The sequence below is a fragment of the Delphinapterus leucas genome, chromosome 4, assembly GCF_059928025.1.
Source record: "Delphinapterus leucas isolate spDelLeu-1000000601 "Yukka" chromosome 4, BTC_Dleu_Yukka2, whole genome shotgun sequence".
NCBI lineage: Eukaryota > Metazoa > Chordata > Mammalia > Artiodactyla > Monodontidae > Delphinapterus > Delphinapterus leucas.
Window position 1 is genome coordinate 94,290,975 of NC_143132.1, and position 14,529 is coordinate 94,305,503.

At 42.9% G+C, this 14,529-nt stretch overlaps 1 protein-coding gene across 7 annotated transcripts in view; it reads right to left on the minus strand.

The window, feature by feature from the left end:
* Positions 1 to 14,529, minus strand: part of FNDC3B (fibronectin type III domain containing 3B) — a 356,837-nt gene that overhangs the window by 101,437 nt on the left and 240,871 nt on the right. For all 7 annotated transcript variants that reach the window (XM_089910834.1, XM_089910832.1, XM_022572178.2 and 4 more), the window contains exons 7-8: positions 9,447 to 9,505; positions 1,405 to 1,556 (exon numbers count right to left, since the gene is read on the minus strand). In XM_089910834.1, the coding sequence (XP_089766960.1) occupies positions 1,405 to 1,556; positions 9,447 to 9,505 (211 nt within the window). The remainder of the gene's footprint in view (positions 1 to 1,404; positions 1,557 to 9,446; positions 9,506 to 14,529) is intronic.

Consider the following 14,529-nt stretch of genomic DNA (forward strand, 5'->3'; position numbering starts at 1 on the left):
TCCCTCATGCAACAACCTACTTTAGGTGACTGTCAGCTGCTCCTTTATCGATGAAGACAGGAGTGTTCCCGTTCACCATTCACCTCATTCCCAAGCTTCGTACCTTCTCACTTATGTTACCTGCCTGCCTCACTGGGCACTTGGGACTCTAGCTCCTGCCACCAATGACCATCATGCATTGACAGAATCTAACTGTTTCTTGGTGGGCTGGGGGAAATGGTGCTCTATATTTTGCTAAGGTCACTACCAATTCTGACTTTTCAAAATAGAACCCAATGGTTGTGAGCCACAGCAAGGGGTTAGGACTACGTTCTAAGTACAGTGAAAAAGCACTGCAGTGTTCTCACAGGGGGGTGGCTTGGCCTGACTTCTGTTTTTGCAGCGTGGAGGCTGGATGGGAGGAGAGCAAGAGTGGATGCTGGAGGAGCCTGAGGAGGCTCTTGTAGGAGTCCAGGAAGAGAGGACAGAGCCCTACGTGGCGGCAACAGGAGAGAGTGACTAAAGGGCTTCCCTCTGTCTGTCTCTCTTTCCCCCTTTTCTTTGTCCAGAAAAAGACAAGTCCGTGGAGCAAGTTAAGAATTAGAAATGGGGCAAGGGAGATGCGAGGTCTGCAGCAGGGAAACAGAAGAGAAAAGCAGCTTCTCTGGCAGAGGAAGAGGTGGGCTTTGTGTGACCATGTTACACTGGGTTTGGGCAGTAGTTCCCAGGGCCAGTCACAGAGAGGTCAAACAAGTAGTTAGAACAAGACGGCCTCTGGTTTCCTACTCTGCAAATCTGAGCAGTGCCAGCAACTACAAAAGAGAAAAGATTTGACCCTAAAAATTTTTTATCACATCTAGAACACAGCTATAAATCACTTAAATGGTTAATATCTGGGAGTCCATAAAGTGGAAGGGGAGAATTCGGTGTGCTAAACTTTTGACGATTTAAGATAGCCTCCGAATGAAAAGCTTTACTGCAGACTGGAAAACTACTGTAGAGGATAAGAAGGAGGGTGAAATGGAAACCACATCGTAGAATTCTGAAAAACAAGACTAGCACAAGGTCTGGGCCTAAAAAGAGGTGATCATAGAAGTGCATGATATATGTAAAAACTAAGAGGCATGCTCACTTTTTGCTCTGACAACATTAATGGAAAATTTTCTTTAGTACTACACTGGCAAGCTAACATAAACAAGTGACATATTTGACCAACACCAAATAGCTGTATAAAAGTCATTTCTGATTAGCAATTACTCTGGACAAAGTTAACTCTTGACATTACAATTATCACTAATTCTTAAAAAGAACTATTTAAAGGAAAATTTGCAAAGCCATTAAATTTTTCCTTTGTTTTTTATTCTCCTTAGTAACAGTAATTTCAAGGTTTGGCAGCTGAGAAAAACACATGGAAATATACGCTACCTGTAAATTATCTTGTATTTTCCATCTCGTCCTTTGTCTGACAGAGCAACCTCGTAGCTGTAGGGGAAGGAAAGACCACTGTGGGGTCCACACGAAAGTCCAACAGGGGGAGCCCAGGACAACACAACCGTTCTTGCCTGAATATTAGAAACCTGAGGAAGAAAAACATGAATCAGACACTACACTTCTCCCCAGAACATTTTGTGATTATTAGTAGTAGCATTAAAATGGCTCAGATTTAACTCAAGAAAAACGAATTTATTTTAATTTACAAATGTATTTTAATTACCAAAAAGAACCCACCCATCCTATATGGCATTCTTTTGTCAAAGTCCTGATGTCCAAACTATAGCTCCTAAAACATCTGTCCTTATTATGCAAACTTATGTCCAAGTCTGACGCAATTCACACTTGGTCCTCCAGAAAGTAAAAATAATGTCACGTTTGAGAATTTTTCTAAAGGTAAAAAGTTGAACATGATATTTCAATAATCTCCATGATGGCCATCATATTATGCGGAAGGAACCCACATCCACAGGTACTTTCCAGCGGCCTCCAAGCTTTGCTTGATGTCAAACTCTCCTGCAAAGCCGAGACCTTTCAAACCACGCTCCCCGAAGTCCTGCAGGTTCCTGGGAAGACCCAGCACGGGGGTGGGGGGTGGAAACGGAACCATGGCCCAGGCTGACAGACGGCAAAAATATGTGTGGAGATGTTTCACCTCTCTAGGCTCTGCTTTTATCTTTTGCTTTAGCCTCCGCTCAAGGCTTCATTTGAACAAAGGAGTCTGGGACTCTCAACGCCCCAACTTTTCCCTCTTATTTAGGGCTTCTCTGAAGCACGTTCTTACACTATCTCCCAGGCATCCTCGGCAGGACTGAGCCCCAGCTGCCCGCAGCTGTAACCTGCTCATTAACAGACCCTGCACTGGCTTCTCCTCTGCAATCTCACGTCTCTACTCTAACCGTGCTTCCTGGGGCACCTCCCCACTTACACCATTTGCCTTCCAATCTTTGTTTCAGAGTCTGTTTCTGGAGAAACCTAATCTAATGCACAGTCTACTTCTTTAAAATAAATCTGTCAATGCATTTTAACGTTCTAATTTTCTAAAGTTTATTTTGTTGCTCTCTAGATATTGGTCTGGATAACATTAAAACAAAATGAGAGTTAAAACGTACATTAAAGCTTAACGTTCATACAAGACTATAGCTGTAGATTAGAGTAGGCTGTGGATGGAGATGTCTAAACTACTAAGTCTCTATCTTTTTTTCTTCTATTTTTGTCACTATCTGATCTAAATAAAGGGTATTAAAATATAAGATAATTTAAAAGCATGAATAATAAATATGGAAATGAATACTGAGTTTCCCTTTTCAGTCTATCACGCATTCCATTTTGAGCAGAGATCCCTCCATATCATCTCTGTTCCAAATAGATACAGCATCATTATATATTTAACCAATTATTTAGTCAAACTCCTACTCATCCTTCAAGACCCTAGGCTGGCCTCACTACCCCCAAGTAGCCTTCCCTGAAATATCCTATCATCTCTCTGTTCCACAGCACCTTGCTGCTATCTCTACTCATTGCTAATCATGTTAATAGCATTTGCCTACCTTCCCCACTGGACCGTGGGACTCCCTAAGGAGAAGGCCTAAGTCATATTCAACTGTGAGTAGTGGCTGCTTAGTAAATGTTGAATGAAAAATAAAAATCAAAGGGAATAAGACAGTCTGAGTTTCTGATACAGGTAACACAGTGGATGGCAGACCAGCATTAGACATCTTTAAAAAAAACCTGGAGAGACACTGTTACAGAATTGAACTCTACCCTTCTTGCTATGGCTCCAGACTAGCAGCAACTCTTCTGCCTACTCCTCCTGTGACGGCTGTGACCCGCCCTTCAGCATGCCGTCCCCTCTCATGCCCCTGAGACTTAGCTCTGGACTTTCCCACTTTCCTGCCTTTAACAAACTTCCTTTAGACCCAGTTCAAATGCTGCCTTTGCTTATTCATTTAATCATCATAGCTTAACTTGTGAGGGGCTGTGGACACAAAGATGATTAAGATATGACCTCTGCCTGATGAAGAGATGCGTGAGGGGCCTCACGGCAGATACACTGAGCACAGAGGGGCCCATGGCAGCTTGAGGCCAATTCAGGGAAAGTTTCTGTACGGTGCTGCCTGACTCCCTGCTCAGGATCAGCAACTGTTTTCTTTGTGCTCCAACCACATTGAGCGGGCACCTATATTTGACACTCATTTCATTATACTCTGCTTTACCTGGTTATCTGTGTGTTGTTCCCGATTAGATTTTAAGGCAGCGTTTCTACCACGTACACCATTGTATTTGCTGAATTCCTTCACACACCATTAATGAGTAATCTTGAGATACTGGATATTATATTTGATTTTTAACTTAAAACAAGATATTTTGCTATGAAGAGTTCAGTTTATAATTTAAAAAGATGCTGATTAGGTACAGAGGAACATTCAACTGAGGTGATAAGTGGCCCAATTCCAAGAGCACAGTGTGTAGTAACACTGATTCCATGAATGGTGGTGTGAAATTAACACCACTTCTCAAAATAGCTCAGTCAAATGCTAGCACTTTAGATACTGAACAGGTATCCATAAATTCACATCCTTTTAAACTCTACTTTTTTCATCAGCTATTAAGAATTTACTCCTAAGAGTTCTTATCACAAGAAGAAAATTTTTTCTTTTTTTCTTTCTTTATATTGCATCTATATGAGATGACGGATGTTAGCTGCACCTGTCGTGATAATCATTTTATGATATACGTAAATCAAACCAAAACAAAAAAGAATTTACTGTCTTTCCTTTAGGACTTGGTTAAATTATTACTTAACTCAACAGTGATGTACAACACCTGAAGCATCAACTAAAATAACGCTCACCTTTCTCCGAGGTTCCCTGAGCAAGCCTTAGGAAGGCCAACTGTCATGTGAACACAGGCCTCTGTGCAAGTGCATCTTTCCCATCAGCCGGCCTATCAGAAGTGCACCTGGGGAACTCAGCATCATTTTCAAAGGACGGCGGCTTCTGGGAATTCTTTCCTGGATCTGAGCAGCCTGCCTCCTAGACTACTACCAGAGTTGAGAGACCCGTTCCCTCCTGTGCTCCCCCCTCCCTCCCTCTCACTGACTCCTGGGCCTCAGGTTTCCTTTCTTCAGGCATTGGAATCCTGAGAGAAAGAGTGCTTTGTCTCTGTTAGAACTTGGAACTCACTCCCACTCCAAGGCTGATGCCAGGAAATTACACGGTGCCTTTCAAGAGAGTGTCATGTAAAGGGGAATCCTCAGCAGTAGATGCCTTTACTCCAAGCATCCAGGGAGGTGATAACTTTAATGAGAGATTCAGAACTCTGGGAACTAGGCTGGGTTCAAGCCTACTGCAGAGCGACAGCATTCGTACACAAGCTTCACCTTCATTCATTCAGTCTCTCTCTCTCTCTGGTGAAACTTTCCCACCAGCGGTGACCACTGAACTGAAATGGGGCATGGCTAACCTGATCATCACAATGACTGTCATGGCTGTGATCCAAAAAAGGAAGTTTAGAAGCCATAAAGCTAACGGACTTGCTGATGCTTAACGATTCTACCACAAACAGAAATCAATCTCCTTTGTAATGGTGATAAAAGTGGTGATTTTTAGTTACAAAGTGATTGGACAAGATCCAACGTGACATTTGTTTCAGCACTAGTGATATGAGTCTGCTGTGAAGGTTACTAGTGTTAAGTCTGCATAGAAATTAAACTGCTTTGAAGTATCTTTGAAGGACTCATAAAACCATCTACTTCTAAACGATTACACACTGATTAGAAGTCATTTTTGTCTATGTATTGATTAAATATAGATTTGAACTTGAGAACAGCTGCTAGTTAAAAGCATATACATATGCATACACATATTCGCAAATGACAAGACTGCATTATCTTGTACCTATTTCGTATGTAATCCTTAGATCTCTTTCTCCTTTCCCCTTTCTCTCCTGTTCATCCCAGTATATTAATACTATTCTGTGAAATTTTACTTTCTTAGTTTTCAGACTATCTTACAGGCAAATGTTATTCATTATTTGGATCAAAAACACCATTTACTCTCATAAAGTTACTAAATTGTTACTCTCGTGTTCAAAAATATTTCTATGTAAGTTAGTAGCTTCTAAATTTGGTCTGTCTTTGGATTTAACTATGTGGGAGGTCTGCTGATCCAATTTAGGGAGTATGTTAAGAAAATATTACCATAGAAATATTGGCTTCACTTCTAAAGTACCCATCATGAAAAATAATAACATATAGGAAAATTTAAAAGGAAAAGGTCAAAGAGATCATTATTCAAAGAAATGGATGCTCAAATCCAGGAATTTCAGAATCATCTGTTACTAAAATTCCTTTAGTGCTAAGAACCTCAAATCTGTTTCCAGATCTACTGCTGTTTGTTTCAAGGGATTGCTTCTTGCACGGACAGTTGTTCTTCTTTTAGGTCAGTTTACTCACTTCTGGAACCAACAAATCAATTGTTTCTACAAGCTGAACATTAGCGGATAGAAACAATGCAGAACCACAATTCCAAGTTACATTTATTTACATCCTGAAAATAAACAGCCCAGTATGTGGGAGACTCCATCTAGCACCACCATCAGAGCAGATTAAACCACATTAGGTCGGAGCTGGCCGGTACTAGCAGAGGTTAATCCGTAAACCACTTAGAATCATATCAGCTTAGTTCTGTGGTACAGCAGTGGCTGTATGAGCACAGTCCCCAAGGCACCTAATTGTTACAGTCTCGGGACAAAAACCTTGTATATTTGTACCCTGTTGTATTTAATGGCTAAGTATTTGGATATTTATAGTATCTGGGTTTCTGAAGAGTAAATGACTTGCTTAATTCAGGGTGCCCAAAGCTCTAGAAAGATGACTGGAATCTACAAGTCCTCAGTAATGTTTCTAACACCTAAAACAAACCATCCGTAAAACCTTGAAGAAAAATATATGTCTTTTATTTGGAGGTGTTACCAGATGCAGCTGAAAGAAAAAAAATTTAGAACAGCAATCCTTTAGACAATTGTGTGCCGAACTTTCTGCAGCTGTTTCTTTTCCTAGAAGGTGAACAGCCCCTCCTTCCCATTTCAGAGTATAGCAGGGAGTTTCACTTTTGCCTAATGATATGCTAAAAACTCTAGGAAAATACTCCATTCCAAGGACTCTATAAATAGCATACAATTTACTTTTCAGATAGTCCCACATGGTATTTATTATCCCACCTTTCAAAGGTAAGGAAACTGCGGCTCAGGGTCACAGAGCCAGTTAATGGCCACGCTGGGCTCCAACTCACAGGACCCTCCTCTGCATGCTGCTCCCTCGCACTCTGGCTCCCAGCCGTGCCCACATCTCACCAGGCGGGCTGAGCCACGTATGATGCTGGCCAGCCGTCAGGTGTCTGTCTCACCTGGCAGAACCTCACTACAGCCACTGCAGGCTGCCACACATTTATTTACCAAATACATGTTAAGGGTTCACAACGTGCCAAGGGCAGTACTAGGAGCACAAAGATAAATAAGGCACAACCACGAGTAAGAGTTTCAGGCAGAGGGGGGAGGAGAGGAAAGAAGGGAGAATAATGGTGTGAAGAACTAACAGGGCTGGGGAGGATGGGTGGACTGTCATCCAGCAGAGAAGGTTTTTGTGGGGACCAGGGGTTGGTATGGTGGGCAGAGTAACGACCACCCCCAAGATGTCCGCATCCTAGTCCCTGGAACCTACAAGGTAAAAAGAGACTCTGCAGATGTGAGTAAGTGAAGGATCTTGTGAAGTAGGGACTACCCTGGATTACCCGGGTGGGCCTGATGTAGTAACAAGTATGAGTAACAGGTCTTTGTAAGTAAAAGAGGGAGGCAGGAAAGTCAGAGAAGGAGATACGAGAATGGAAGGGGTCGTGGGCCAAGGAATGCAGGTAGCCTCTAGAAGCTGGAAAGGGTGAGAAAACAGATTTGCCCCCAGAGCCTCCAGAAAGGAATGTAGCCCAGCCGATACCTGGATTTTAGCCAAGTGAGACTCATTTTGGACTTTCTGACCTCTCAGGTGACAATCTGACTATATTACACCTAACATCATGACTATTTATACAAAACCCTGTCTACCCTGCTCTAAAACCTGTAAACAGTTAAGCATTTAATAAATGCTGAATCAGGAGGAAATGACCAATACATATAAATATTGCTTTTATCTTTCTAGAGCCACATGATCCTCAGAAACAGACTTTATCACTTCTGCAGTAAAGAAATTATCAGGTATAACTCAAGAAAAACACCATATGTGTGTACATGGGACAGAGACCAGATGATGAAGTTGTTTGACTACATCCCGGATAGTCAACTAACCTGCTGCTCTGCCTTCTCACGCTGACTATGACTTCTGTGTGTCCCTCATGGGTTCTTCTTTCTGCTGCACTATAAATGTAAGCCTGTTTCATGATTTTGCCCTCAAGCCTTCTCTAAGCTCTCCCTATGCTCTACCCCATCCCCAAAGCTATCATACACTCCTACGACTCCAATGGTCACTCCGATGCACGTGCTCTCCCCAGGTATATCTTGTTGCCCTCTCTCCACGGCACTGATCTATCAGGCACACTCAACCACCCACTTATTTGTCTTCCTGGATACCCTGCTAGTAAAACAAATTCCACGTGTCTAAGAATGGCACTGAAGATACCAAGAGGACACAGACACAAACCTATTCTAGAGGAACTCACAGATGACCGGGAAAGACACAAACACAAGTAAATGCAGTACAATGTATTAAATACATGCAGAGCACAGTGAAGCTGTAGTACCACATGTAGTACCAGTGGTACCAAATACCGTGGGGAGTATCCCAGTTGATGGGACAGAAATCAGGGCAGCCTGCCCAGAGGAAGCAACTCCTGAAAGGCGTCATCTGAGCCTGAAAGCCCAATTAACCCGTGACACCTGATAGGCTGTAATGCCTGACTGATTTCGCTCTAGAATGGCTCTAGTATCCATCCTCTCCTTGCCACACCTGACGCCACCGCCCTAACTCTGATTCCCACAGCCTCTCGCCAGCCCTACAATAACAGACGCCAGACACTTGTCTCCCTGGGTCCATGCCCTTCTCACTGCAGTGCACCTGCCGGCTGTTTGATCCTCCTGAAAGTACGGTCCTGATTATAAGAAACATAACTTCTTTGCTCATAAACTCTCAGTGGCAACCCGCTCCTTACCGGATCAAGTGCAGACTCCCCAACCCAGCATCAACACCCTACGCTTCTGCAAGTGCCCTACTGCGCCCGTAGTCCAGCAACACCTCATGTTTTTAGGTTTAGTCAAACTCAACTATGTGCCCTGAGGCATGTTTGGACCCTTCTGTTAAAAGGCCTCAGTATTTGAAACACATGAAGAATCAAGGTTTTCCAATTCAGCTAGAAAACACTCCAAAGAACTTTGGCTCTCTCAACTCAGATGAAAGCCTGAATCAACATTTTGAATTTTTCACTTGAATTTCAAAGCATCTGGCAAAATCAAACTTAAAACCTCACAATATCACTACTCCCACCAACTTTTTTCCTTGCCATTATGCTTTGGACTTATTTTACTCAGCTAATATTTACATACCTTTTTGAAATTTACCTGGAAAAATACTCTGAATTACTGAGGTTTTCAAAAATTATTATTACATTTACAAAGGTAAAGGGAAATTACCAAAAGAAAACTGTTCTGTAGCCTTAGCGGGTGGGGGAAGGGGTAACCCTGGAAATCGGGATGAATACCTAATTGCATCCCGAATATCTAAATGAAGAAGACATTTTGGTGGATGATGACTAAACAGAAGACTGCTGTTTTATATTTTCATGCTCTGTTAATAACAACACTATTTCACAGTTTATGAGTAATCCGCAATGGAAAGGGGCCCTTTTGCTTACCTACTGTGTGGTAAAAGAAAAGCATGTTTGAAATACTTAAAAAAGCGCCATTTACGCTGAGAAATCCAGAAGACATACCTGTGGCTTCTCTATTCCCGAAAGAATGTCTTGCACCCTCTTTACTTCCAACTCATACTCTGCGTGGCAAAAAGAGGAAAAAAGAAAAACAGTTAATGCCATTAGAAGTCAGTAAGGTTGTCAAGTTCCTTTCCCAAGCCTTTAACAAGGGTTATCATGAAGTCAGTTGCCTGTTACCATGAACTTTTGGTACCACAAACATGATAATGAAAATCAGGAATGAGGATGTCTTTGGGGTAGGGATTTCACTGTGGTTCTGTTAACTTGCCACTATTATTGGTTTACATAGTCACAACGCTGACCAGATTAACACTGAACTCTACCTAATAATTCAACAGGCAACAGGGAACAGAGAACCCTAAGGAGGAGACAGGGGAGACCAGTGCAACTGAGAGAAGCTGAGAGCAATGAAGAGATGAGGTTGAAGACAGAGGCTGGTTCATGAAGGGCTGTGAGTTCAGATTTTTTAATTCAAGTTTTATTCTAAGTTTGATAAGCAACCACTAGAGTGTTAAGTGGAGGGACTGACATACTATTGAGTTTGAAAAGATCTGTTTGGTGTCTGCATGAATAATGGATATATGGAAGCTAAGAGTGGCAGCAGAAAGACCAGTCAGCACATTGCTACACTGGTCCAGGTGAAGGATGGAGCTAGCCGGCCTGGGCTGGGGGTGGTAGTAAAGATGCTAAAAATAGGTCTGGTTTTGGAGGTATAGGTGCTGAAGGGTTGGATATGATGGACATGGATGAGGGAATGAGAAGAATCAAGGCTAATTCCTCATTTGGGGCTTAATCAACTGAAAGGATGGTGGTGTTTTTTAATAAGATGGGGAGATGGGCAAGTTTTGGGGTGCAGCAAGAATTGTTTTTGAGATGAAACAGGAAAAGTACTTGGAGCAGGGAGCATGGGGTGGGAAGGATGTGTAAAAATAGGATAAATTTAATCTGTTTTGCTAAAAGAAACATTTGACTTTCACGACCTGCTTGATGGAATCTAATTTTGAGTCTACAGATTTATTTAACTGTTCAACCAGTTTATGAGCTATATACCTAGAGATATTATGATTACCAAGACATGTCCTTGACCTCAAGATATTTCAAGTCTGGGGGGGGTGAGGGTGGGGAAAGGAATGGAAGCAAACAGGAGATTACAAAGTGACAGGCGCTGTGGTAAAGGCCCTCTAAGAGAGACCGCTCTAGAAGCTTCCTAGGAACCAACACCCAGCTGAATCCTGTGGGCAAGCAGGCATTTGGAGGTGAAGGGGGAAGTGGACTAGGGGTGAGAGCAGGTTAGTAAGCCCAGCTCTTCACAGGCCGTTTATTCACAATGTTCAGGTCTAATTTCCAAGAATCCTACCTCAGCCCTCACCCCCTTGTCCCGGCTTCCCTCCCGTCATCGTCGTACCCTACTTAGCTCCTTCCCAGCAGTCATCAGAACTGGACATTAATTCTCCTGTCTGACTGTTCACTCGTTTATTATTTTTCTTTCCTACTAAAATGTAAGCTTCAGGAAGGCAGAGACACTAGAGGTCCAGAGCAGATATATTTTCTGTCAATAACCAGATAGTAAATATTTAAAATTTTGTGGGTCACGCAGAGGCCTCTGTCACACAGTCTTCTTTGCTTCTCTAGCCACTTAAAAGTGTAAGCCCCAGCTTAGTGGGTGAGGGACACAAAAAAGAGGCCACAGGGCAGGCTGCAGCTCCTGGCCCTGCTTCAGGACGTGCTCACCACTCAGCCCAGAGCGCCTCGCACAGTTCCTGCAGACTCACAGCTCGATACCTACTTGTTGACTCAGTCAATAAACCAAGCATACGTAAAAAATAACAAGAACTTCTAGTTGGCTCCACTCTGATCGGTTCTTCGTTCTTCCCCACTGCATTCTGCTTAGTAGAAGCAGAATGTTTACTTTTATTTTGGTGAGAAAAAGTAAGGGGCTGGTGGCAATATCATATTTTTTAAAACTGCAACTAAAAGAAAACTCACATTCAAAAGACTTAATGTCCCAAGCTCAGTTATAATCATGTATTCGTGTTAAGATACAGATAACGGACTATACTTGTAAGTCAAAACATAGCCTCACATTTTCTGGGAACTCCTACTAAGTCAACTGTAAATACTGTGTATCTCAGAAGTTAGTTGTCAGTAAAAAACACATAAGCACAGTTGCAATAAATGAACTGGTTCACTTGTTAAAAACAATACTCTCTGAATCACTGGTTATTCCAGAGTTTGAAGCACCCTATGGTTTCAAACACTCACAGAGATACATTCAAACACTAGATACATTCAAACTGCTAGCTGAAGGAGGTCTTTATTGCCTTCTGCCATGACTGACATTTAAAGTGTCTCAGAAGGACAAGAAGCCAGACCCTATCCTTGAGGTAATAAAAGTTTAGACTAGAACAGAGATGATCGCCTATCCAACAAAGAAAGAAGAGAAGAATTGAAGAGCTCTTCAAAGGAAGAATCCTCCGGACCATTACTAGACATACGGCATGAAAGAAAGGGGAGTTAAAAAAAAAAAAAATTGAAGACCTCCTCCCCACAGCCAGCTTTCAAACACACACGGATGATAGAAGAAATGGTTATGCTTTTGACAGAAAAAGGAAATATGGGAAAGGAGGTTGAATTAGAAGGGGTGGGGGGGGGGGATGGAATCTGCTTAAAACTGAAAAAAATGGGTTTCAGGTAAGAGTCAGACATACAAGTGAAAGGCTCTGACTGAGATTAAAAACAACTAAACGGCTTCCCTGGTGGCACAGTGGTTAAGAATCCGCCTGCCAATGCAGGGGACACGGGCTCGATCCCTGGTCCAGGAAGATCCCACACATGCCACAGAGCAACTAAGCCCGTGCGCCACAACTACTGAGCCTGCGCTCTACAGCCCGCGGGCCACAACTACTGAGCCCACGCACCTAGAGCCTGTGCTCCGCAACAAGAGGAGCCACCGCAATGAGAAGCCCGCACCACAACGAACAGTAGCCCCCGCTCGCCACAACTAGAGAAAGCCCGCGTGCAGCAACGAAGACCCAACGCAGCCAAAAATCAATAAATAAAACTAAATAAAATTAAAACAAAAAACAAAGGAAACCCGACTAAACAACTTCCAAACAGAGGTCAGGACTTGCCTTGTCTGTCTCACTGTAATAACGAAAGCTGCTATTTTCTGAGCACCTAGATATGTGCTGGTCAGGCACCATCACCTTGCTGATTTTTACAGCCTCCTTGGCAAGATGGACATTCTCTGCTCCATTTTTACAGCAGGAGGCAGGGCTGCAGTCTATTCTGCACATCACAGTTTCGTGTCCAGTTCGGAGCACAGTATCTGCAAGGTGTCTTTGTCGACCGAGGGATGAGGCTGAGGGACAAACGAGGAGGTTTCCCCAGGACCACAAGTCTAGCACATGTCCCAAAGCAAGCAGAGCCTCTGGCTGCATCATGACGAACTAGGAGTCATGAGGGAGAGCGAGAGGGAGGGGCAGAGGGCTGGGACTGGCGGGGTGTTTGCCCTGAGGCGAACGGGAGAAAGGAAGTGGCAGCAGAGACCCCCTAAGTCCCAGGAGAGGGTTTGTGTTCTTGGGTTTCTTTCTTAAACTCTGAAAAAGCTGTCAAATGAATAGAGCAAAGGCATTTGGATCTGGGGACAAGGCATGTGAGGAAAGGAAGAACAAGAAAAAGTAGGCCATGAATGGAGCCAGATAAACAAAGGATTCTGCAAAGATCAAAAATAAAGAGGGCAGGGCCTGAGGAGGAAAGGCAGTGACAGGACAGCCACTACCCTATTATATCAAGAGAAATGTGGTACCAAAGCCAGGCTGGATTCCTTCTTTCTTTCAAGGTTCTGCATTGTGACTATGGCAAAAGAAGAGGAAAATGCATTCACACCACATTTATGTAACGCTTTTCCATTTGTGCTACCGCAGACTAAGAGAAAAAAAGCAAATAAATGCCAGGCACACAATTTGCACAAACAAGAGCGAAAATAAAATTTGTTTAACTGAGCTAAAGTGACAGTTACTTACCACACATAAAATACACTCTTGTGTGAAAGCTAACTTTCTGGTATGAAAATGCCAAAATGCACAATTCTGCTACCTAAATAACTGAGTTAACTCAGACCCTGGCCTACCTCTCCCTAAGCCAGATTTAACTGTGCCTCGGAGTAGTCTATGAATTATTACCCTTTCCATAAAACAGAGACCAGCTCTACAGAGTACATTTCGCAGTTGGACCAGGCTTCTGCCTGCTCACGTGCTTTCTTTTTCTCAGTCTCTGTCTCTGTCCCTCTCTCACAGACACACCATGAGTGTGTGCAAAGGAGAAAAAAATTAGAAAGCTAACCAATCCCCTCACAAAAATTAACAAAACAAGAAAGAACAGTTCTGGTGATTTGCTGTTAGGATACCTTTTATATCAAGTTTAAAAAGAAACTACGCCTTGTTTGTTTTTGTCCTCCCCTGACCCCCAAGAGTTTGGTGTGTGCCAACCGAACAAGAGATTGTCCAGAAGAGGAAGAAATGCGAGGCTGTAGGGCAAGGTGCTCTTTCTTCACTATCAGGGCTGCCTTCCTCCCTCTGGTTTTGCAGCAGGTAAATTTATCCAGAGGCAAATCTTATAAGCCAACTTTCTTTCTTCCCACATTGAAGCTGCTATGAGGTGAGCAATCAAATTAAAACCACTTTTCCACCTGCTTCAATTTTGTTTGTGACCATGGCTCAAGTGGGCAGACATGACAACCCACCTTTTACATCACCACCTCCTTAATATTTGAAAGTCTTTCCCCTGTGGTGAAGACTCTGATCAGTAAAAAAGGATTACAGGGCGCTCTCGGGACAGCTTTCCAAACAGAGGGGGGCAGGGAGCATTTTATTTTGTAGATATAGACACACTGGGGGTAGGGAATTTCTTGAAAAGGGATTAAGATGGAAGCCTCTTGTTTAAACATGCCCCAATTGAGGTGAAAACTACCCTATTTGGACATGCCAAAAAAAAAAAGGAAGGAGAGATTCAGTTCAGCAACTTATACCCTTCTTCCCTCCTAAACGCACATCTCCACCCAAGAAAATAGAGCATTTTTAGC